The following is a 24,203-nucleotide window of genomic DNA, read 5'->3' as shown; positions in this document are numbered from 1 at the left end:
GACCAAGGTATAAAAGTACAAATTTCGTACTTTTAAATGGCACAAAAAAATGTGGGTAGCGGAATTAAATATAAAGATATTAATTATGAAAAAAAAGAAAATATTGTTTTTGCAGTGGATTCAGTGATTCAGACCGTACTAGTCACACATAATTTACTTTCGAATTAAACAAACTACTGTTTAATAATTGTAAAATTAGTGCTAATTTATCAAATAATAGTTGAAACCGAATTTAAAAGAATATATTTCACTTTTACATTTGCTTAAAATATGTCTGACCATTACGGTCTGAATCCATTGCAGGAACTGCCTTAACTAAAACAAATGAGTGATGCCTGCAAACAGTCGATTGTTTATTTGCTGCAATAGCCGTAATCTTTAGGTTAAACTTGGTTAATCGAAAGTTATTTTAATATCTTAACAGTGTAAATTTTATTAAAATTTGCTATGGATGATTTTAAAATAGCAACACAAAGATCAGGTATTATTTATCCGGACGGGTATACGTATTTTACAATTAATACATATAAAAAAAAGGATGGAACCTGCACAACATAATTATACTACTTTTTACAAATAAATAATTAATCTGCTAAAGTAGTTAACTCATCTCACTAATCAATGTTTCAGATTTTGAAATTCTCCTTGAAAAATATATGTTCTGGTAGGGGAAAAATGATTAATTCCAATGGAAACGTAACATTCAGAAATCTGAAGCCCCACAACCATCCAAAAATAAACAAAGAAAAAAAAAATGAACTCAATTTTAAAAACGATATAAAAAAATTTGCCAAATATGACTCAGTAATGCCATCAACATCAGCAAAGGAAATATATGACCATTGCGCGATAAAGTAGGTTTAAATTTATTATTATATGTGAGTGCGTTAATTCTCTAGTAGCATTTTAAAAATATATTGCAGATTCCAACCATTCTGTTTCTGGCATGAAAAGGTGTCTAGTTTTGGATATATAGCAGAAGATGGTTAGTAATCCTTGTGCAGACTATTACAATTTTTTTGAAAGACTGTCGAAAATCTTTTGTAATGCAAAATTCAAGGCCAAATTCCTATCCATATCAAAAATAAAATGGTTTGGATCTGTAAAAATTGTAAAATGTTGTACTAGGGTTTGGAAATTTCATATATTAATAACAAACCCCTTATTATTCATTCACAGAAATCCTTCAGGAGCTGCCATGATTCCATTTCAATCTGTAGACCGATCAGTGAGAAAATGGAAACGAAAAAATTATGTACAAATTCCGATGACAATGGAAAATGTTGAAAACATTTTAAATGACGTTAATTTTAAAAATGATTTAAAATTTAGAATAGGCGAAAGTCGTCATAAACTCAGCGTACAGGAATATGTACAAAATGATATAATATTTATCGTTATCTATGATAAAAAATTATGTAGTCTGCTTGCAACATTTGAGAGACTTTTTATCGATGGGACTTTCGAATGCACTCCGAAATTAACAAAGAAAATAAACGTCTATCAATTGATTACATTTATGACGGAGTATAAACCAAAGGTAATCTAATTTTTTATATTTATTTATGATATTTTCAATTAACTTGAGATTCTTTAATTTGTCTACTTTAATTAATTATAATTAACCCTAATAAAATAAATGTATTTAGAAACACACAGTACCATTTTTATGGGTTTTATGCAATAGCAAAACACAAATGCTTTATGAAAAGCTTTTTGCATTTATCAAAATGAAAATTGTGCCACAGTTAGAGACAAAATTTATTCATATTGACTATGAAAAAGTTTTACAAAATGCTGAATATCAACAATTTCCGGAAGCAGCAATTGTAGGATGCTACTTTCATTACGTTTATGTAAGTATTTATAAAATTGAAAGTAAATTAAATAATAGAAATAACTGTATATTCATATGATTTTAGAATGTGCGAAAAAACGCAAAAACATTTAAATTATTCAAAGATTTTAAAGCTTTACCGCAAATTGTACAAATTAAAGTTAATTTCTTCATGAGGTTGTTGTACAGCTTACCGCTCCTTCCATCCTTTTTAATGGTGGAAGCACTTATAATAATTAAAAAGAAAATAGAGCAAGCAGGACTGTCAGAAAAATTTAAAAAATTGATAGCCTATATTGAAAGGTTTTGGTTAAAAATTGTTGATTGTCAAACACTTAGTGTATTTAACAAAAAAATACGAACTAACAACGTAATTGAACGTTATCATAGAATGATGAAGGAGAAAATGGGATCGCACCCAGATATATTTATATTTATAGGTAAGCATGTACCACAATAGCAAGATTGGTCGAGATGACGTCATTATGACCAGAATCCAGTCATTTTTACGTCATTTGAGCCAATTTTGCTACCGGGGTAATAATAAAATTTAAGCTGATAACTGAGTTTTCAAGCGAATTACTGATACAAAACAATTTTTTTTTTTTATTAGACGAACTAAAACAGATTATAACATTATATATCATTGATATGAATGGAACAAAATTAATAAAAAAAAAAACGAAACGATCCAAAGTAAAGGAACTTGAGGAGGAAAATTTACAGAATCTGTGGGGAACGGGATTTAGACAAATTACGGTAAAAAATGAGGAAACTACAATTTATAATTTCCTAACATCAATTGCTTTAAGTAAACAAAATTTAATGCAAAAAATAAACAAATTTTCACAAAGTGAAGGTATTATTATATTTATAATAATTATGATTTATAAATTTTTTGAAAAATGTATTTCTAAAAAAAATATTTCGTTGTAGATGCTGTTACTATAGATGACGATCAGTTAACACTACTGCTGCATTTATGAATTTGTTTAAACGTTTATATTTAGCTCACATTTAAACAACAAATTATGCAATTTCAGTCAAAATTATATGGTATTATGTATAATAATCTGTCATATAGCTTTTTTGATTAATTATATATATTTCTACTTTTCTACAATATAATTCAATTCCATGCATTAAGATTTTATCATTTAAACTGCCACCGGTCACAACTACTGCTCTGATGATAAATACAAACGAAATAATAAATTATCTTGCCATGATTAGGAGAGAAAGAAATTTAAATTCTTCGTCTTGCGTGACGTGTGGTATGTCGACGGTAACGTTCAATTGCTCCAAAAACAAAAACGGATATGAATTGTATATTCAGAAAACACGACGACTGCTAACCTGGAAACTATTTCAATGGATCACCAATTTCTCCTACTCTTTGAGACTCGTTCAAAAACTTAGAAAATCCAAGTCCTCATATTGTTCTGGTGATCTGTTCTGTCAAGATGTGATTTCGGCAACCGGCAATTGAATATGAGGTGGCTTCTGATGAAATTATTAAGAAAATACCCCAGTAGCTGTAGCCTTAGTAGTTGTCGTCCATAATAGTTCATTAGTATGAGATGTTTGAAATTCGCCTGTATTTCTAACTGTCACTCGAATATTGGGCTCGTCTCTTCATACTCCGTATTTATTTACAACGAGGAAATTTCAATTATCCGTCTCCCTCTCTTTCTCTCTTTCTCTCTTTCTCTCTCTCCACCTACTTAATAAGGTGCCTTCAAAAACATAAACATTTTATCAATAGAACGTTTATCGAAAGAAGTAGAAGAGGAATTTCAAAGTTGTTAGAAAGCTCTTAGCAACAAACTACAAATAAAATATATTATAAAGAGATGAGATGTTGTAGAAATATATAGGAATAAAAAAGGAATTGATAATACTGACAGAAACTTTTCAATAATCGTCTTTATTCAGAATTAAGTCAAAATACAAAGAAATTGAGAGTAAAAAATAATATTCTTGTATTAAATCTTTAACAAATAAAATTGTTCACTCTATTATATGTATAAATATATATGTATGTTTATTATTATTGTGCAAATTTTACAACTGAAGAAATTGAATAACAAAAAATGCTCCACCATATTTTGCATTCTCTTTTAAAACCAATTAATATAATTGCTTGGTAAATTCGAAGACAATAGATTCTTGAAAACAGAATATCTTAATTATCATTACAACTACTGTGCTAAAAGCAACCCATGCAGTTATTGCACAAAGAACTCTTTTTGTATTCCATGTTGAGTAACAAATATGAATTCATTCTGAAACACCAACTGTTTTATAATACTTAAAGGGTTCAAGAAAAAATTAATCTTTAATCCAATAACATGAAATCTAATAACTACCCTGAAAGAATTCTTCGTGCTAGCTGGAAAATGATTGATATTTTTAATAACATTTCAAACAAGACAACTAACAATATGATTATTTAAGAATAAAAATCTAAATCTATGGTACATATAATATTGCAAAAATTGAATTCAAAAATACTTAAATTATAAAATAAAATCAAGTAAAAGTGAACGTGCATGGATATGAGAGTGGCTGTAAAAATATGATTTGCTTCATCCTGAGAAGAATATCATCTGTTTTAAATGAAATAATAGTTTTTAATGTCATTCTATTTAATGACTTATTATTTTCAATTCAGCTTCAAAAAGTTGTTGTAAGATTCTCGTGAGAGGTGAGCACTTGACTATATAAGTACAATATTTTGTCTTCACAAAGTAATACGTCAGGATAGTAAAAAAAAGAAATGCATCCACCATAAGTTACAACACTCCATTAGATTCATTGTCCCATTGTTACGTATCAAAATTGACAACTCTTTGAACAGGACTTTTTATAGAACTTCAAATTCCATATGATGCAATAATTATTCTTCTAGTGCCAACTGTCGCGCTTTTAATTTCATGATTCATTTCCTGCATGAATCTTTCAAGGCCTTCATCAAATGTTCAAACAGAAACTTCGTTTAAACCCTATGGAAATGAGAGAAAAATAAGTTTTTTAAGAACATTGATGCACTGAGGAAATTTTAATTGTATTTTTAGATACCCACTGTTTCAAATATGTTTCATGTATACTTATACATATTCTTTACTAATACTTGGCAAGAAAATTTTGTGTATTTGGCTTTTCTATTATGCAGGGAGTTTTGGATGTAGTCTATTTCTGCTGTTATCTAAACATTCATATATTTCATCCTCTTCTCATCTGAATCTTTTACTAGTAGGGTTATCATTAAACTATTAATATGAATTCCTTTTCCTTCTGTAAGTTAAGTCTGCAAAAAAAATGTAACACAAAGCATCACACATCCTTTACATTGAAATGTTAAAATTAGATTTTGATAAGAAAAATAAAATCCTTATCTGATCTTCCTTCTAACGACCTGGTAAAATTTCCACGCAATTCCCTCACAAATGATTCATTTGTAATTTTATATAACTGGATCACTCCCAAAGCCATCCATCGATTACTCTGTATTGGTAGAGCTTGAAATTTCATGTAATCCGCTGCATATCAGGTTGCACAAAAGCAATCTGGAACCCACATAGAGCAAAGAATCAACTTCTTTAAATTAAATAAGATATACCTTATTATTTAAAATTAAATACTTATCTGATTCTTGATTTGACAAATGTCATAACTTTTTCCACAATGACACTTTGATATTAGGTGAACACAATAATTATTCAAACCATTCAAAGCAACATGAAATTGCCCCTTTCCCATGTAACCTTTCGTTCTTATTTTACGCATGCGCAAATATCATCCCGCATCTGTCATATTCATAGAAGAGATAAAAAGTCTACTCCTCTGTAAAATTTTTATAGGTCTTAGGGCCGGGTACCTACCATCGCACAGGAGGTTCATCCTTTCTCACTCACTCACTCATATACATACCCAGGGAAGGGGAGGCATTAAGGGGGAGAGACCAAAGAACTAAAAAATACACATATTTCTGTAACGGGTCTCTACCACGTTACAATATATATTAAATATTACTTGAGTTAATGTATTTTCTTAAATAAAAAAATAGTCAAATGAAACAAGATAACATATATAAACATTACTGTTTAAAAATATGTATTTATTGGTTATGGAAAAGAATTAATTTTGTGAATTTTTGCCGAATATTTTGTCTTCATTGATTTTTTTACAGCCTCATGATATAATCTTACATCCAAATAATATGAAATTACAAGTTTCATTAATTGTATTCTATGATTATCGAATATGGGTTGTGACAAAATATGTTTATTCAATTGTGTGTTGTTAAAAATTGTCCGTAATGACGGCAATATTTTCATAATTAGATAATTTTTTATATATTTTTTTCTAAATAAATATTGATCATTTTGTCTAATAAAGCTCTTTCTGTTATTTTATATATATCAATAATATCTTTACTTGGGGCTTTGTAATAAGAATTGTAGCTCTTTAATTTTGATAAAGTTGGCATCGTTTCTCTTTTCCCGTAAACTGCTAGTTTGCAGTCTTGACAATGAAGTTTTTTGCAAATAAATCCACTTATATACTCGGTAATTTCTTCATCAAATTGAGATAAATCATATAATGTTTTAGTATAATCGTGGTCAAATTCACTAGCAACTAAATTATGTTCAAAAGTACAAACAAAATTGATTTTTTTTATGATACGTGTAAAATATTGATATTATCGTAAAGCGAATTTCCATTTTCTATTTCCCTTATCTCGTGTCTAATTAACCCATTAACGTCCAAAATGTCAAAATTTCTTGCACGTTTACAAAGTGATTTTTTCCTATGTAATTGGCGTTGAAAAAATTCTTGAACCACATATTCTAATGTAAAATTGCATGCTCTTTCAGAATCCGTTGCCAGAATCATGATAAAACTCACAGGAAAAGAGATATGCTCGATTGAAACATAAAAAACACCTAAATTTTCGAAAAAAAAAAAATTTTAGGATTTTTTTTCGAAGTGTTACGGTGAAGATATCACCTTGCGACCGTGATCAAAGGTGATCATGGGAGTTGAAGTTTAACAGGGAATTTTTTTGTTGACCTTGAACCATCGCTTCTTTACAAAATGGCGGAAAAAACGATTTTTTTTTTTCAATCTTCATCAACTTTTTTCTCGAAATCTATGGTCTTTAGAAAAAAATTCATAAAAACAAAAATGCCTTAGAATCGCTCGAGGAACATTCTCAAATTTTTTAAGAATTTTTTGAGACAATTTTTTATTTTCCGGGAAACTTGTGAAATGGAATTTTCAAAAATGTCTCCAAAAATTCTGAAAAAATTTTAGAATGTTTCTCGAGTGCTTCTAAGACATTTTTGTTCTTATGAATTTTTTTCTAAAGTCCATAGATTTCGAGAAAAAAATTGATAAAGTTGAAAAAATAAAAATTCGTTTCGGCCGCTATGTTCTAAAAACCTATTGGTAAAAAACGATTTCTGTGCAAATTTTAGGAAGATTTTTTTACTCTTAGCGTTACCCAGAGACTACGGCGTGGACGTGGTAAAATTCTGTCTCCTTTAGGGTGCTTTTTTCCCGTGAGTCCCCTTACCTCTCACGTCTCGGGGTGCTTGTTTTCCGTGAGTCCCCTTGCCTCTCACTTATTCATACTTTTAGGTGTGCTTTTTTAGCCAACATTTATTGCAAATATTTAAATTACATGTTTTGCAGAAAATTCTTGTTCTTATTGGACAGTTTCCATTCGAACAAATCCTCAATTTGTCACTATTAGATCGTCCATGTGCTTTACTTTTGCGACTACTTTTTTGTAAGTAGTATTTGGCAATCGAAATAGTGAACTCTTTTATTCCAACTTTTTTCTTTCCATCGTTAGCAGCATTGAAAATTACAAGAGAATTAGTAATAGACGCCTGTATAAGTCTCATAAAAACTACCCATGTCCATTTTTTTGATCGTATACTTGGGAGTATGTCATTGCAATGTCCGTCATGCAGGTCAACACCTCCCATGAATTTGTTATATAGGTGAAAAGCTTGCGGAAAAGGTATTTCAATTTTAGATTTAGCCTCTGCGCTGTATCTTTTTGAAATAGATAGAGGATTGACACCTGCTGCAGTTGAAGCTATTGAGACGGGCTTCGAATCCATGATAGTAATGAAATTTATGCCACTGTTTACGTCGTGCTTCACCACATATGTCCCTCTTGGAGCTTTCTTATCAAGCACATTTTTTTCTTTGACTCGATTATCTCTGATAGTACCAGTGCATTTCAAACGCAATTTCTTCAAATGTAATATCAAATCCATGTTTGTGAAGAAGTTGTCAAAGTACAGATGAAATTGAGAAATTTTGTTATAACTTATTATTTGAAAAAATGGTTGTAATAAATATAATACTACTCGTGAACCTAAAGCACATTTAGATAACTTATCTCCAATTTGAGAATTCTTGCCGCAATAAAGATCCAAATTCAGTAGATAGTCGTCCGAAGTACACAAGCCCCAAAATTTCAAACCAAATCTTATCGGTTTTCCTCGAATAAATTGTTTCAAAACAGTTTTTGCATAGGATTTGGCCATCATCTCATCAACGGATAGAGCAGTTCTCCATATTCCGAATTTCATGATGTTATTTTGAAAAAGTTTCAGTAGAGAACGAACGCGCCATCCTCGATCATTTGAATCTTTGTCTTTGTTTTTTGAAAACTTCAATTTAGATTTTGTGATTTCAAATTGTTGGCGAGACATTGCAGAAGAAACTATCTCATTAGATAAATACGGATCAGATGACCAATAATCTCTCTGTGATTTTCTGGGATTGAATGTAGAAAAAATAACTATTCCAATAAAAGTATCAAGATCTTTCAATTTCAGATCATAACCATTGTCTTTACACGCATCAATAATATATTTTTTCATTTCAATAGAAAAAAAGGTTTCAAACAATTGAAAAGTTTCGCTCCTACGTATTTTCTTATTTTGCGATTAGGACAATAATACTTTATCTTCACAAGAATCAGGGTGTAACTTTTCACCCTCAATCCAAGTGAATTCATGACCTTTTTCAAGTTTATCTTGTTTTTCAGAATAATTTGCACGAGCTTTATTGTAAGTGATATTGGGTATTTCATGTTCGCAATCTGAATCAAAATCGGAACCAGAATCATCGGAACCTGAATAGTCAGGATCCGGAATCAATACGTTGCGTTCTGAATCACTATCTGAAGAATCTGATTCATATTCAGATCATACACGTTTCCGCGACATAATGTATGAAATTAATGATTTCGTTTATTTATCACTCATCCGTATGTACAAATATACGAAAGAAGAGAACAAAAAAAGACGAATATTCATGAATACATGAGACCAAAAATTACGCTTATCTGCCGAAATGAAATGGAAATAAAGGATGAAATTTTTGTCGGAATCTGTCTTTGAAAAAAGAATGAAAATAAGTTAGAATCATTCGAGCAATATTGTAAAATTTTTTCCGAGTTTTCGTAGACTGAACGTTTTTTTACCAATAGGTTTTCAAAACATCGGCCGAAACGAATTTTTATTTTTTCAACTTTATCAATTTTTTTCTCGAAATCTATGGACTTTAGGAAAAAATTCATAAGAACAAAAATGTCTTAGAAGCACTCGAGAAACATTCTAAAATTTTTTCAGAATTTTTGGAGACATTTTTGAAAATTCCATTTCACAAGTTTCCCGGAAAATAAAAAATTGTCTCAAAAAATTCTGAAAAAAATTGAGAATGTTCCTCGAGCGATTCTAAGGCATTTTTGTTTTTATGAATTTTTTTCTAAAGACCATAGATTTCGAGAAAAAAGTTGATGAAGATTGAAAAAAAAAAATTCGTTTTTTCCGCCATTTTGTAAAGAAGCGATGGTTCAAGGTCAACAAAAAAATTCCCTATTAAACTTCAACTCCCATGATCACCTTTGATCATGGTCGCAAGGTGATATCTTCACCGTAACACTTCGAAAAAAAATCCTAAAATTTTTTTTTTTCGAAAATTTAGGTGTTTTTTATGTTTCAATCGAGCATATCTCTTTTCCTGTGAGTTTTATCATGATTCTGGCAACGGATTCTGAAAGAGCATGCAATTTTACATCAGAATATGTGGTTCAAGAATTTTTTCAACGCCAATTACATAGGAAAAAATCACTTTGAAAACGTGCAAGAAATTTTGACATTTTGGACGTTAATGGATTAAAAGCCTTTTATAAGCTGATTTAAACTGTATAGCGTTAGGGTTGTTGTTAAAACCCCCACGGCTTCTAATCGCATAGAATAAAATTTCCAAGTAATCTTGGGTTCATTTATAAGTTAATAAATAATCCAGTCCTGCTGCCTTTAATTAATCAAATAAGTGAAAAATGTTTTGAAGATCTATAATAAATCCCAAAAACCCGGGTTTCCTATTACTTTTTAAAAAAGGAACATCTTCAATCTGTAAAGATTCAATATATTTTTTAAATAGAATTGCATGATTTTTTAATTTATCATATGTATTCATGTTTAAGCAGAAAGTTGATGTAGTGGAGGCTCCATTAAAGTTAACTTTAGTAGACGGTAATTTTTCCAGAAACATTAAAGCTTTAGCAACACTTTGGCTTAATGTTTGGAAAGCAAGTTTGACATTCATCCTATTGTTATTAAAATTAATATGTTTTATTGTCAGTTTGTTTGCAACTTTTAGGCCTTCCATTTGTTGTAAATCTTGTAATTTTTCTAAATATTGCCATTCAATTATATCATTGCGAATTTTTATATATTTTTTTTTTGCGCCCAGTGTTTCTTATCAATTTTAACATATGATAAGCATCGAGAAATATATAATAAGGCTGTTTTGTTGCTGGGTTTATAAAATACCATTTATAATTGCCATTTTCATCGGGATCAAAAGTTGCTCCTAAAATTTTTGCTATACTAAAATTGCTGGCTAAGCCATCAAAAGTTATTGAAAATACTTTTACCTTTGAGTCATGTAACAAATAGAGTGCTTTTTAAATCAAATTTGCCTTTTCTAAAGCTGAAAGAGTCTTTATTAAAAAATAACCTTTTGGAGTTTTCCAATGATGATTTAATGCAACTAAAATTAATACTAAAGCATTGTTTGCTAAAACTGCATAGTCATTCTCTTGCACCACGGTGGTTCCAATATCGATGGTTCCCGTAAATATGCCATTGTTATATATTATCTGTTCTCGAATAGACATTTCGTCAAATATCAAATTAGCAATAATAGTTTTATTATTAGCATGAATTGATATTGCATTGAAAGCTTCTTTTGTGAACGCAGGAGAGCGATCCACTACTTTGCACAATTCTCTCAGAGTTGCCGGATGAGTTAAAAGCTTTTCCCAGGGTGTTCTCACATAATTATAAGCTTTTGCAGAATAAAAATGGAGTGTTAATGCGAAACTTCTGATTTCAGATGAATATTTTCTTTTCCGTAATTTCCTATCAACGATATTTCTCACACTTAATGGTATTATTTCCTGAAATATATTTTTAATCCATCTATTATATAATGAACAGACCCTATAAAACATGTCTTGTAATAAGTTACAGCTGCTTCAACTGTTAGAATCATTTTGTAGTTTTGTGCATAATGAGTATGGGTATCTTTAATTTATTATAATTAATGCAGGGCTCGGAATTATTTGCACATTTCAGCTATTTAATATAGTCACTAATAGGGATATTCGAACTTTCCATTAATTATTTTCCATTTTTACTTTAGTAACCTCAGTATTTGACATTTTTCCATTTCACACCTCTTTCTGCTACAACTAGCATGTAAACACTTCTCCACTCCGAAATGGCGGATGGGTCTCATTTTTCTTATTTATCTGTTGGTAATGGACCATTTCATGTTGGCACTACATGATATTGACCAATCAGCGCTCTCAGAAACCATCATCCTGAGCGCTATAGTCAACTAACACGAATCTCATATCTAACGCCGTTAGAAAAACACCCTGTATATTTCCTATGTAAAAGGTCAAACTTTAATAATTTATTACTGGAAAACTGAACGGTGAAAGTCTTTCAAATTTTAACACAATCATTATTAGGCTTTTAATAAAGTATGTGCAAAATTGGAAGTTCTGTTTAAATAATTAAAATTACCAAGTGAATCACACATTACATGGAACATAATAGTGTTTCATATATGAAAAACTGAATACATAATATGACTAGTCAAATATTATTAAGGGTTTGGAATATTACTAAAATATTTAATTTTCGACTTTGGTCCACCTAATTTACCAAAATTTCGCAGTGTGCGGCGCTCAGCGTCGCTATAAAATAACGTAAGATTTGAAGATCTCACTTACATGTAGCTTTGTTCGGAATCCACAACGTTACATGGTACTATTGCCTTGACTAATAAATTTTAAAAAAGTTGCCAATGACGAATATAACATAAAACCATATGTCATACATTTTTCTCATAATTAACAAAAGTGTACAATGACCGGCAGAAATGGCGTCCCTTGATGCGTTTAGGAACCGCATTTTAGGATCCTTCACTGTATACTCTATTCTGCTAGGCGGAGATAGGGGAATGGAACGCGATAACTATAGTAGTTAGTTTATCTCGCTCTAAATGCGTGAGTGCGAGAGAGAGAGAGCTTTATACGGCATAGCAGGGCAAGCCAGGCGTCCCGAGGCTTATTTCTATCTGTGCCATTGCCTATGGCTATCTCTCTCGCTCGGTAAGAATCATTCGTCCGTCCTTGTTTAGGTCAGTTCTACGCCAATGGATACTCTCTAAAGAAGATTTTCTCAGGCGACACCATTGAAGACTGCGATTACAGCGGGGATTTTAAAATACTGTGCACCTGTCACTGTCAAACGTCAGTATGAAAGATTATTGTCGCTTACAGCGTTTGGTGCAATTAACATTATAAGTCTGGATTATTATGTGATATTCTGTAATGCACATATATATATACATATGTTAATTTACTTTTAATTTTTTAAACCAATAAGTTATTGGCATTATAGAAGCCGTGTCTGACTAACTGCCCTTTTCAGGGCAAAATAAAATTTCAAAATATGTTTGGAAGCAGTAGCAATGCTTCCAAATAATTAACAAAAAGAAAAGATAGTAATGCTTTTAAAACGAAAAAAAAAAAATATCTCCCGCGGGATTCGAACCACCGACAAAAGCGCTCTAACTAATCTTCGAGGCAAGCGACCTAGCCACTGAGCCACGAACTCTTCATGACCATTGATCAAGATTTCTTCAATGTAAATGATATTTTAAACTGAAGGATATTGAGATATATTATTATCAATGTGTAACGATTATAAAAATATTTCTCTAATAATAATTAGTTAAGTGTGCGCTTTTAGGATATTATTCTATACATGTTAAAATTTAAAAGAAATAACTCTTAGTCTGATTAATAAACGAGTGAATTTTATTAATTAAAATTATGTTATATTTACAAGAAAAGTTACATAAGTGGAAACCAGTATATTCTTATATTTAAATGAGTTTCTTCTATAATGCCAATAACTTACTGGTTTAAAAAATTAAAAGTAAATTAACATATGTATATATATATGTGCATTACAGAATATCACATAATAATCCAGACTTATAATGTTAATTGCACCAAACGCTGTAAGCGACAATAATCTTTCATACTGACGTTTGACAGTGACAGGTGCACAGTATTTTAAAATCCCCGCTGTAATCGCAGTCTTCAATGGTGTCGCCTGAGAAAATCTTCTTTAGAGAGTATCCATTGGCGTAGAACTGACCTAAACAAGGACGGACGAATGATTCTTACCGAGCGAGAGAGATAGCCATAGGCAATGGCACAGATAGAAATAAGCCTCGGGACGCCTGGCTTGCCCTGCTATGCCGTATAAAGCTCTCTCTCTCTCGCACTCACGCATTTAGAGCAAGATAAACTAACTACTATAGTTATCGCGTTCCATTCCCCTATCTCCACCTAGCAGAATAGAGTATACAGTGAAGGATCCTAAAATGCGGTTCCTAAACGCATCAAGGGACGCCATTTCTGCCGGTCATTGTACAATGACCGCCATTAATGGCCTGCAAGATTTTTTTGATGCATTTAGGAACCATACCACCCCATGGATTTTTCCCGCCTGGAGCAATTTCTACATTGAGTGACTGGAAAGAGTATAGGATATGTAAGATAGGCTATCCTTTTTTAAATGCCTTAAAGAAAAAGAGAGAGCCTATACGGTGTTCAACGTGGTTTCTCCAGGCCTTCGTTTCTTATTTTCCTATCTCGGACGTCGCCATTGCTCTTCTCTCTCTAACTCATGGATTTCTACCTGCATCTTTATCTGAAATAATTCCACGCCACTGGGTGATTTTTTGGTGAATCTATACCACTGGACCTATCTGTGACACTTGTAAGAGTAGTGAAAAATGCATAAATTTCAGCCTGACAGCGCGGATTTTTAATTAAACGAGTGTTAGTATAAATTGTTAAAGAGTTTTAATTTCTTGGAAAATATTAATCAATTTTAGTGAAGTTAAAAAATTTTTAATGAATTTCCTGGATCATCGAAGGAAACAGGTATAATAAATTTTTTATACTTCTAAAAACTTACATTACGTATTAAGGAAAAATGTAATATAATTCTTGTCAAAATTAACTTAATATATAAATATATCAAACCAATAGATTCATGAATTTATATAAGAAATACATAATAAAAAATATTAATATAATTTTTTAAATTAAATGCAGATCCTTGCGTATTTATTATCATATATAGTTAATTGGTAAGATTAGTGCTAGTTATAATGTTACTTTTTTCCAGGTGTAAAGTTTCTACGGAAGGTCCTACCAAGTGTAAAGTGCATACGTCACGCTGATTTCAACCAGAGGAATTAAGCAATGCTAAGGAATGGAACTAAGATTCAGATAGTGTACGCAGCATTCTGTCTAAATCTATAATAAGCGAACCTGTTTTCTTAGATGAGTAATATTGTCGATAACCATATATAAAATTTATTCGAACATGATCCTTTGTGGTTTCTCTTATGCTTCGTAGGTCCAGGTTTCTAACAAAGCTGATGAACTACATCCAATCGATGAATAAAAATGAGGCAAAGAATTGTCAATTCTTCTGCTTCAAATTTGGAATCCCCAAGCAGAAATGAAATAGGTTTATCAAGAGAAGAATTGTTATTCAGGTATTATTAAAATAAGATATAGTTGTATCATTTTGATAATTTAGTAGTGATTTTCTAAACTTATTATACTAAAACTTATTTCTTTTACTGTTTTAGGTCCAGTAAATGTTTAAAGATTTGACTTCCAGTATTTGGTTTGGACAACTATCTTGCATTATAAGTGGGATGAAAGAAATCTTATATCTTGATTCAAAGCAGCTGGGTACAGGATAATGAATTAATCTTCCAATATAATTTTCTTTTCTTTATTTAGAGATGACGATTATATTATATTATACTGTGAATTATAAAAGATTTATTGCAATAGGTATTGTAACGTTGCGTTCTCGCAACGTTACTATAGCTGCCATCTAGCGCTTTGCTAATCTCAAGCGCTAGATAGGCGGGTCGCGTACGAACTAGGAAGTTATCAACCGATAAGAATTGATCTAGGATCGAAGTAGTGTAGTAAGGCCGGTTCTGGCCCCCCCCCCCTCTCCTGTCCACTCGGATGAGCCTGGTTGCGAGGTAGTGGGGGGAGCCAAGAAGTGCTAAGCGGAGGTGGTGGGGGAAATCGGAGGCTCCACGTGAGCTCGCAGCAAGTATGGGCGAGAGGGTTGCGGGGGTGCGCGAGGATCAGCAAGTGGTGCCGAGAGGGTTGCGGGGGTGTGGGAGGATACTTGCAGCATTTTGACGTCACACTCCCACTCCTCTGACGTCAGGTCTCAGTTAGTAAAAGCAGTTTCCTAGATGGTAAAACAGATTCTCCCTGCGTTTCTTTTTTTTGCTCGCGTAACCTTGAATCTTTGCAGCATATTACTGACCCCGCTGAGCCCCCTTTACACTAAATGTAGCTGAGTGTGTTGCTTTTTTCCATAGCTCAGCAATTTTTAAACTAATATTGTTCGAGATTGGGAGGAGCAGAAAATGTTGCGAAGTAGATTCCGCATTTCTCTGTTATATCTCCCATCTCTATTGCGCTCACAATAGACGGCTAGACCGACAGCGTCTAGCCGCTCTATCTGTCTCTCTCTCCGCGGCGCGCTTGCGCGTCTTCTGGCCCTGGCGCGTCGCGGCCGCGAAGCGACACTACTTGCGCGCTTGGCCACTAGGTGGCCAGCGCCCGCGGCAGCTCTCTCGCTGGCAAGATTAGTGTCGCGTAATTATATAGATGGGTCCTTGATAAGGACCCATCGCACCTCAGCCTTGCTCGACCGCTGCTACCCGCAGCAACAGCAGCACCTTTTTTTGAGCCTTTCGGCACCAACGCCTCCACGGCAATTTTGACGCCTCCACCAGGCCAGCCAACGAGCGCCTCCACCGGCGAACTCCACGGGTCGACTACTTTGGTAAGTATCACCCACCACCCACTGCCAACCAAGAGGGGACTACCCTTCTGCGGCATTTCCTCCCTCCTAAGGGAAATTTCTCCGGGGACTGCCCGGGAGAAGTCAACCCTCTCCTTCCCCTCCACACTGCCTCCGAGGCTACCTCGGACCCAGTGTTCCGACCCTCAAATCCAGGGCTCTCGACGAGTCGGGTAGTGGGAGGGGTAGATTCACCCTAGGGGTGGGGGTGGCTCGGAGCCACCATAGCTCTGGGAGAAGGGGGCTGAGGGGTAAGGGGACTTCCCCTTCCCTACATCCAACTCTCCTACTTCGCTTCCTCCCGTGACTGGGGATTTTACTAGGGAATACCCTAGGAAAAATTGTCCAGTCAGGGAGTTTCTAAGTCCGCGTTCCCTCCTGGGGAATTTTTGGAGTTCTGGGGAATCTTCTGCGAAAAGAAATTCCCCAGAATTTAACGGCAGCAAATTCCCTAGGCTTTCGCCATTGTAAATATCGCGGTTTTTCTTGTACATAAAAATACTTTGTAAACGTTTGTATATTTTTTTATTTATTTGAATAAAAAACACTTTTACCTATTACCTCTGCCTTGAATATTTTACTCTAGAATAAGACCTTCCTTTCTGACCACAGGTTCGGAGCCAACTTGGGACACTGTTTCGCACAAATTTTTGGTCCTTCGAGCCGGATTTCCGGCAAAAAACGTTCGAAGTGCATCAGTGTTTTTAAGTTGGAGATTCTGACTGGGTTAAGATTGTGGTTTGTTCTGGAATAGAGCTTCAAGATGACTACGCCTAGCTCAGGGGAATTACTAGAAGCGATCAATTACGTGCCCATGATTCGGGATGAATTCGTTCGGTTGGTCGTTAACATTAAGAAACGTGGAGTACGCAACTTCACCCTCCCTTTCTTGGAGGATAGGCTTGCGGCCGTCGAGAAGTGGCTTAAGGTGTTGCATAAAACTCACGTTAAGATCACTACTCATACTAAACCGGCTGAATTAGCTAAAATGGATTACGTAACCGAAAGCTGGTATGAAGCGGCCCTTGATGCCCATAGTGACGCGGAAGAATACATCCTAGGACATTTAGATGAACTTCGCTCCAATCAGGTGATGCCAGCATCAGGTCCCACGGCGCCTTCAGGCGAAATAAACCACATTAGGCTTCCAATTATCGATTTGCCGAAGTTTTCCGGGGATTATTTAGAATGGAACAACTTTTATGAAACATTCAGTTCCATTGTTCATGAAAAGGCATATGTCTCCGGGCGAGACAAGTTCCACTATCTAAATCTTGCTTGCAAGGTGAAGCGGCTACGGTTATTAAATCTTTAGCGATCACCTCCGAGAACTATGAGATAGCATGGGACACTCTAGTAGCTAGGTATACTGACAGACGAATGATCACGGATACGTTCTTAGACCAGATCTCGCAAGTACCCACGCTTCGGGGTGACAATTTTAAAGTTCTCAAGGAAGTTAGGGACTCTGTCACGGTTGCTCTCAACGCCCTCAAAACTATGGGTTACGGCGTCGATCATTGGGATCCCATCATTGTTCATTCACTGAAGAACAAACTGGATGACACCCTCCGCTTGGCCTGGGAGATGTATCTGGGAAGCAGCAAGGATTATCCCACCTTTCTTCAATTTTCGGAGTTTCTAACGCGTCACATTAACTCTTTGCAATCATTAGGCAACAATCCTAAGACTTCCAAAAAGGAATCGGGGAAATCCTTGAAGTCACACGCTGCGAGTGTGAATAGTACCGGCTGTGCTCACTGTGGTAGTAACCATCTCTTGTATCAGTGCAAAGACTACCTTGCATTGACCCCTCATGCTCGATCAAAGTTTGCATTTTCACAGAACCTCTGCATCAACTGCCTGAGGCCAGGGCATAGTTGCTCCAATTGTTCTTCTTCGTCACGATGCAGGAAATGTAGTAAAATGCATCATACGTTGTTGCATTTTGACAAATCTGGCACCGGGGGGAGCAAGTCACGGGGGACTACCCCTGCGACAAACTCCGCTTCCGAGCCTGAACCTTCTAGCTCGCATTTGACAACGCATCTTAGCGTTACCGATACACGATCAGTCCTATTGGCCACGTTCTCTGCCAGGATTGATGCTCATGACGGTTCTCGTGTTATAGTCCGCGGTTTAGTTGACCCGGGCTCAGAAACTTCCTTTATCTCAGAAAAGTTAGCTCAGCAGTTACGAGTACCGCGACAACGTATCAACGCTACCATCCATGGAGTGAATTCGGCTCAAACCGTGCGAGCGGAGGCACAGATTACCCTTCATTCTCTCAAACGACACGGTGCTTCATTGGATGTAACCGCAATAATCTTATCAAAGATTACTCCATATCTACCTCCGTCTTATTCTCCGTCATCTATTCCAGCACTAAACGGAATTGAGCTCGCAGATACTTTCGCTTCTACCAAGGTTCCAATTGATGTGCTCCTTGGTGCAGATTATCTTGCTGAGGTGGTAGAAGGTCCGTACATTCGTTGTCCTGATCATTCAGTACTTGCTCAGCAGACGATTTTCGGGTGGATCGTAGCCGGAGTCTTATCCAAGGCTGGTCGCTCCCATAGTTACACGGTTCATCATTGCTTTGACTTCGAAAAGACTCTTCGCGACTTCTGGGAACTGGAAGAAGTTCCTGAGGTCAAACCCATGTCCACAGAGGACTCCCTCTGTGAACAACATTTTGTGGATACGGTATCACGCACCCCTTCGGGTCGTTTTGTCGTTGCCTTACCTTTTCGATCCGACCTCGAAAGACATAATCTAGGTTCTTCTTCTCGGGTAGCAGAGAAAACCTTATCAAGAATACTTCGGCGATTGGATACTTCTCCAGAACAGGCTGAAAGTTATTCTCAATTCTTACAGGAGTATCTTATGTTGGGACATATGTCTCCTGTTCCTAGGAGCTCTGACTTTCGCGTCTTCCTGCCTCATCATGCAGTATTCAAGACCGAGAATCAGAAGACCAAGATTCGCGTTGTATTCAACGCATCATCTAAAACTTCTACTGGCGTCTCGCTTAACGATACGTTATTCATTGGACCCAAGCTCCAACAGGACATCACGCGGATCCTAATGAATTGGCGTTCCTTTCGATATGTAGGCGTCACTGACATTGTTAAAATGTTCAGACAGATTCTTGTGCGTTTTGAGGACCGCAAGTATCAGAACATTTTATGGAAGTCTGATTCCGGTGAGCTTCAGGCCTTCGAACTCAACACGGTGACCTACGGTACTGGACCGGCACCTTTCCTATCCTCGCGAGTTTTGCGCGAATTAGCTTACACGGACGGAGCTAACTTCCCTCTCGCGCAGGATGTGTTGTTAAATTCTACTTATGTAGACGATATACTTTTTGGGGCCCATGACTTACAGCAACTTAGTTCGGTTAGGGAACAACTCATCGCTCTACTGGCAAAAGGGGGCTTCTCCTTAAGCAAATGGGCATTCAACCAACCGGGGTCTTCCCCGCTTGAACCTACCGAGCTGCATTCTTTCTTTGAGGATCCTGCTGGATCAAGTAAAGTCTTGGGCATATATTGGGATCACGGGGATGATAGCTTCCGCTTCCGTGTTTCTCCTTCACACATTGGTGTACTAACCAAACGCATCCTCTTATCAGAGAATGCTAAGATCTTCGATCCATTGGGATGGATTTCTCCAATAATCATCACTCTAAAGCAGTTAATGCAATCCACCTGGTTGCTTAAACTCTCTTGGGATGAAGAAATTCCTAAGCCTATTAAGTCAAAATGGCTCAAGTGCTATGAGCATCTCCGAGACTTACAGACGTTACGGATTCCACGGTGGACCGGACAATCACTTACTACTGGAAAACGCGAATTAATTGGATTTTGTGACGCCTCAGAACTTGCGTACGGCGCAGTCGTTTATGAACGCCTCACTGATGAGGACGCTAAACTCTCGGTACATTTAGTAATGTCCAAAACAAAGGTCGCTCCGATCAAGACCACTTCAATCCTTCGTCTGGAGTTGGTCGCAGCTGCCCTTCTAGTCAAGTTATTGGTTCACGTCAAGGGAAGCTTGGTCGGGAGTTGTGATGCGATTCGTTGCTATTCGGATTCGCAAGTCGCTTTAGCCTGGATAGCAAAGCAACCTGTGCATTGGAAGACGTTTGTGGCTAATCGCGTTTCATATATCCAAACACATTTATCGGAAGCCAGCTGGCATCATGTACCCACTAAGTTGAATCCTGCAGACTTGTGCTCAAGAGGAACCAGTGCTCAACAGTTATCAGAGGACTCACTTTGGTGGCATGGGCCTGCTTTTCTCCGTGAGCACACCGCAAATCCCGTTCAGGTCTTTGAAACCGCGGAAGAAAGTCGGAAGGTAGCGTTAACCGCTCAATTCGACACAACTGAGTTTTGGTTTTTTGATAAGTTTTCGTCTTGGTCTAAACTGGTCCGAGTTATGGCCTATGTTCTTCGATTTGTCCAGCGGACCAGAAAAAACGGCCAATGGGAGGACTCCCTCCTGTCTGCAACGGAAATTCGCAGTTCGATTGAAGCCTTGGTAAAGGTTGTTCAACGAACGCACTTCGCGAGCGAAATCTCAGCCTTGAATCATGGGTTACGTATACCGTCGCGGTCAAAGCTTCTTTCCTTACATCCGGTCATTGATTCACAAGGAATCCTAAGAATAGGGGGGCGGCTTCGGAACGCCGAAATTTCTGAACAAATGAAACACCCCATTATTCTTCCGGATTGCCACTTAACGGCCATTCTTATTAGGCAAACTCACCTAGAGACACTTCACGGGGGACTCCAATTAACCTTGTCCACGTTGCGACAAAGGTTTTGGGTCGTGAATGCGCGAAATCTAGTAAAATCATGTGTTCATAAATGCATCACGTGTGTTCGCGAACGCGCTAAACTCGGCAGCCAACTTATGGGTTCACTTCCTGCCGCTCGGGTTTCTCGCAGTTTCACTTTCGAACACACCGGAGTAGACTATGCCGGGCCCTTTTCGGTGAAATTACATCACGGTCGTAATGCAAAAGCCATAAAATGCTACGTGGCCGTGTTCGTATGTCTATCTACCCGTGCTGTTCACTTAGAACTCGTCTCCAGACTGGACACCGAGGCCTTCCTCGCCGCGCTAACTCGATTTATCTCTCGTCGTGGAAAACCCGTCGTCATGTATTCGGACAACGGCCTTAATTTTCAAGGAGCGGACGCTGAACTAAAACGCGCCTACCGATGCTCCTTAGAAGCTGCACGCGCTCAGAACACCGATTCCATCAGTAAAATCGAGTGGAAATTCATTCCGGTCGCTACTCCCCACTGGGGCGGTCTTTGGGAAAGTGCCGTGAAAAGCATGAAGCACCACCTGAAGCGCTCCCTCGGAGTTTTCGTGCCTAATTTCGAGGAAATGGCCACACTATTGACCAAGATTGAGGCCTGTTTAAATTCACGACCTATATCGCGGTTACATGATGATCCAGAGTCGTTGGACGTACTCACTCCGGGGCATTTTTTGTCAGGACGGGCGTTAAATTCCCCACCTGAATTATCCACCTTGGATTTACGAGAATCATCATTAAACCGCTGGCAAACCGTAAATCGAATCACCGAGACCTTTTGGAAGAAGTGGTCTTCCGAATACTTACACACTCTGCAACATAGGCCGAAATGGCAGAACTCTAACTCGGAATTCGGTGAAGGAGATTTGGTGCTTGTCAAAGTACCTAACAATCCTCCCCGTATGTGGACCTTGGGGCGGATTCTCAAACTAGTTCCTGGGGTGGACGGAGTAGCTCGCGTAGCTGTCCTTAAAACCGCGAGAAAAGAGATTCAACGGAGTCTCTCGCAACTCTGTAAACTCCCCTCTTAGCCCTCACTTTGGGTCGTATCAGGGTCTAGCTTCACCCTACTTTCCGGCATCCTGGGACTCTTCAGGTTGTCATCTCTCCTTCTCAAGCTTCCTGGGACTCTTCAGGTTGCTTAACTTTCTTTTCCTGGTTTCCTGGGACTCTTCAGGTTACCACCTCCTCTCTCGGGCGTCCTGGAACTCTTCAGGTCGTCCTGTTTCCTGTTCCAAACCTTCAGGAACACTTATGATCTCCGCCATGTCTTTTCTTCCAAAACTCCAAAAATACTTACTGAGTCTTCGTACTCATCATTTACCTTTTTGGTGCAGTGAGATTTGATCATGGCGGATTATCCCTGGGCTCACCTATTGGGCATCGGATATGAGGACGAGGGGGATGATGTCCTCGAGTTACATGCCCCCCGGGAGGAGTCTGAATTTCGGCGGCTTTTCGGCCATATTCTCCCGGAGGGGCAAAAGGAGACGCCGGCACCGCCACCACCTCCAACCCCAGCAGCACGACCGCGGACGAGACGGCAGAGGCCCGTCATCGCCTCAAAGAAGAGCATTGCCTCGGCGAACTGGTCTGGGAAAGTCCTCGACGATCCCAGCGCCAGGGAGCTCGAGCGCAATGCTCAAAAAATCAGAGTCCGGGCATTCGGGCAGGAGATAGAGGTGCCCCTCTATACGGCCCTGAAGTTGCGCCGCTGGAAGGCCTGGGCTCCGCAGGGCAAAATAACCCTGCGGTGGTCGCCGGCCCTAGAGCTTCATTCAGCGAAGCTGCATATGAAGCTGAAAAAATAGTCGTCTCGTCCTTATCTGTTTTATATCTTTTATTTTATTTTTTTTTTTTTGTAAATAAATTTGGTTTAAACTGATTACACTCTTTCTTCCTTGTCTTGACGCTATCGCGTCAACGGGGGGAGTTTGTTCGAGATTGGGAGGAGCAGAAAATGTTGCGAAGTAGATTCCGCATTTCTCTGTTATATCTCCCATCTCTATTGCGCTCACAATAGACGGCTAGACCGACAGCGTCTAGCCGCTCTATCTGTCTCTCTCTCCGCGGCGCGCTTGCGCGTCTTCTGGCCCTGGCGCGTCGCGGCCGCGAAGCGACACTACTTGCGCGCTTGGCCACTAGGTGGCCAGCGCCCGCGGCAGCTCTCTCGCTGGCAAGATTAGTGTCGCGTAATTATATAGATGGGTCCTTGATAAGGACCCATCGCACCTCAGCCTTGCTCGACCGCTGCTACCCGCAGCAACAGCAGCACCTTTTTTTGAGCCTTTCGGCACCACCGCCTCCACGGCAATTTTGACGCCTCCACCAGGCCAGCCAACGAGCGCCTCCACCGGCGAACTCCACGGGTCGACTACTTTGGTAAGTATCACCCACCACCCACTGCCAACCAAGAGGGGACTACCCTTCTGCGGCATTTCCTCCCTCCTAAGGGAAATTTCTCCGGGGACTGCCCGGGAGAAGTCAACCCTCTCCTTCCCCTCCACACTGCCTCCGAGGCTACCTCGGACCCAGTGTTCCGACCCTCAAATCCAGGGCTCTCGACGAGTCGGGTAGTGGGAGGGGTAGATTCACCCTAGGGGTGGGGGTGGCTCGGAGCCACCATAGCTCTGGGAGAAGGGGGCTGAGGGGTAAGGGGACTTCCCCTTCCCTACATCCAACTCTTCTACTTCGCTTCCTCCCGTGACTGGGGATTTTACTAGGGAATACCCTAGGAAAAATTGTCCAGTCAGGGAGTTTCTAAGTCCGCGTTCCCTCCTGGGGAATTTTTGGGGTTCTGGGGAATCTTCTGCGAAAAGAAATTCCCCAGAATTTAACGGCAGCATATTCCCTAGGCTTTCGCCATTGTAAATATCGCGGTTTTTCTTGTACATAAAAATACTTTGTAAACGTTTGTATATTTTTTTATTTATTTGAATAAAAAACACTTTTACCTATTACCTCTGCCTTGAATATTTTACTCTAGAAT

The 24,203-nt window shown here is 37.6% G+C and overlaps 1 protein-coding gene across 1 annotated transcript; it reads left to right on the top strand.

Moving 5' to 3' along the window:
• Positions 1 to 1,519: 1,519 nt before the first annotated feature.
• On the top strand, positions 1,520 to 22,245 carry LOC136778062 (uncharacterized). The gene is made up of 5 exons (XM_066734674.1): positions 1,520 to 1,540; positions 1,650 to 1,856; positions 1,923 to 2,277; positions 17,783 to 19,421; positions 21,144 to 22,245. Exons 1-5 carry the CDS (start codon positions 1,520 to 1,522, stop codon positions 22,243 to 22,245), a joined length of 3,324 nt encoding a protein of 1,107 aa, XP_066590771.1.
• The last annotated feature ends 1,958 nt before the right edge of the window (positions 22,246 to 24,203 follow it).

This window comes from Prorops nasuta, unplaced genomic scaffold, assembly GCF_024137725.1.
Source record: "Prorops nasuta isolate Cenicafe-Biocafe unplaced genomic scaffold, Cenicafe_Pnas_1.2 PNAS00013, whole genome shotgun sequence".
NCBI lineage: Eukaryota > Metazoa > Arthropoda > Insecta > Hymenoptera > Bethylidae > Prorops > Prorops nasuta.
Note: the sequence above shows the minus strand (reverse complement) of the source record. Positions and strands in the feature narration are given on the sequence as shown.

Excerpts from the sequence above, each read along its gene's own strand:
- LOC136778062 (XM_066734674.1), top strand. The coding sequence starts at position 1,520 with ATGACGGAGTATAAACCAAAG. Across the intron at positions 1,541-1,649 it reads TGACGGAGTATAAACCAAAG|AAACACACAGTACCATTTTT; the intron begins GTAATCTAATTT and ends AAATGTATTTAG. Across the intron at positions 2,278-17,782 it reads AGATATATTTATATTTATAG|ACCAGATCTCGCAAGTACCC; the intron begins GTAAGCATGTAC and ends ATACGTTCTTAG.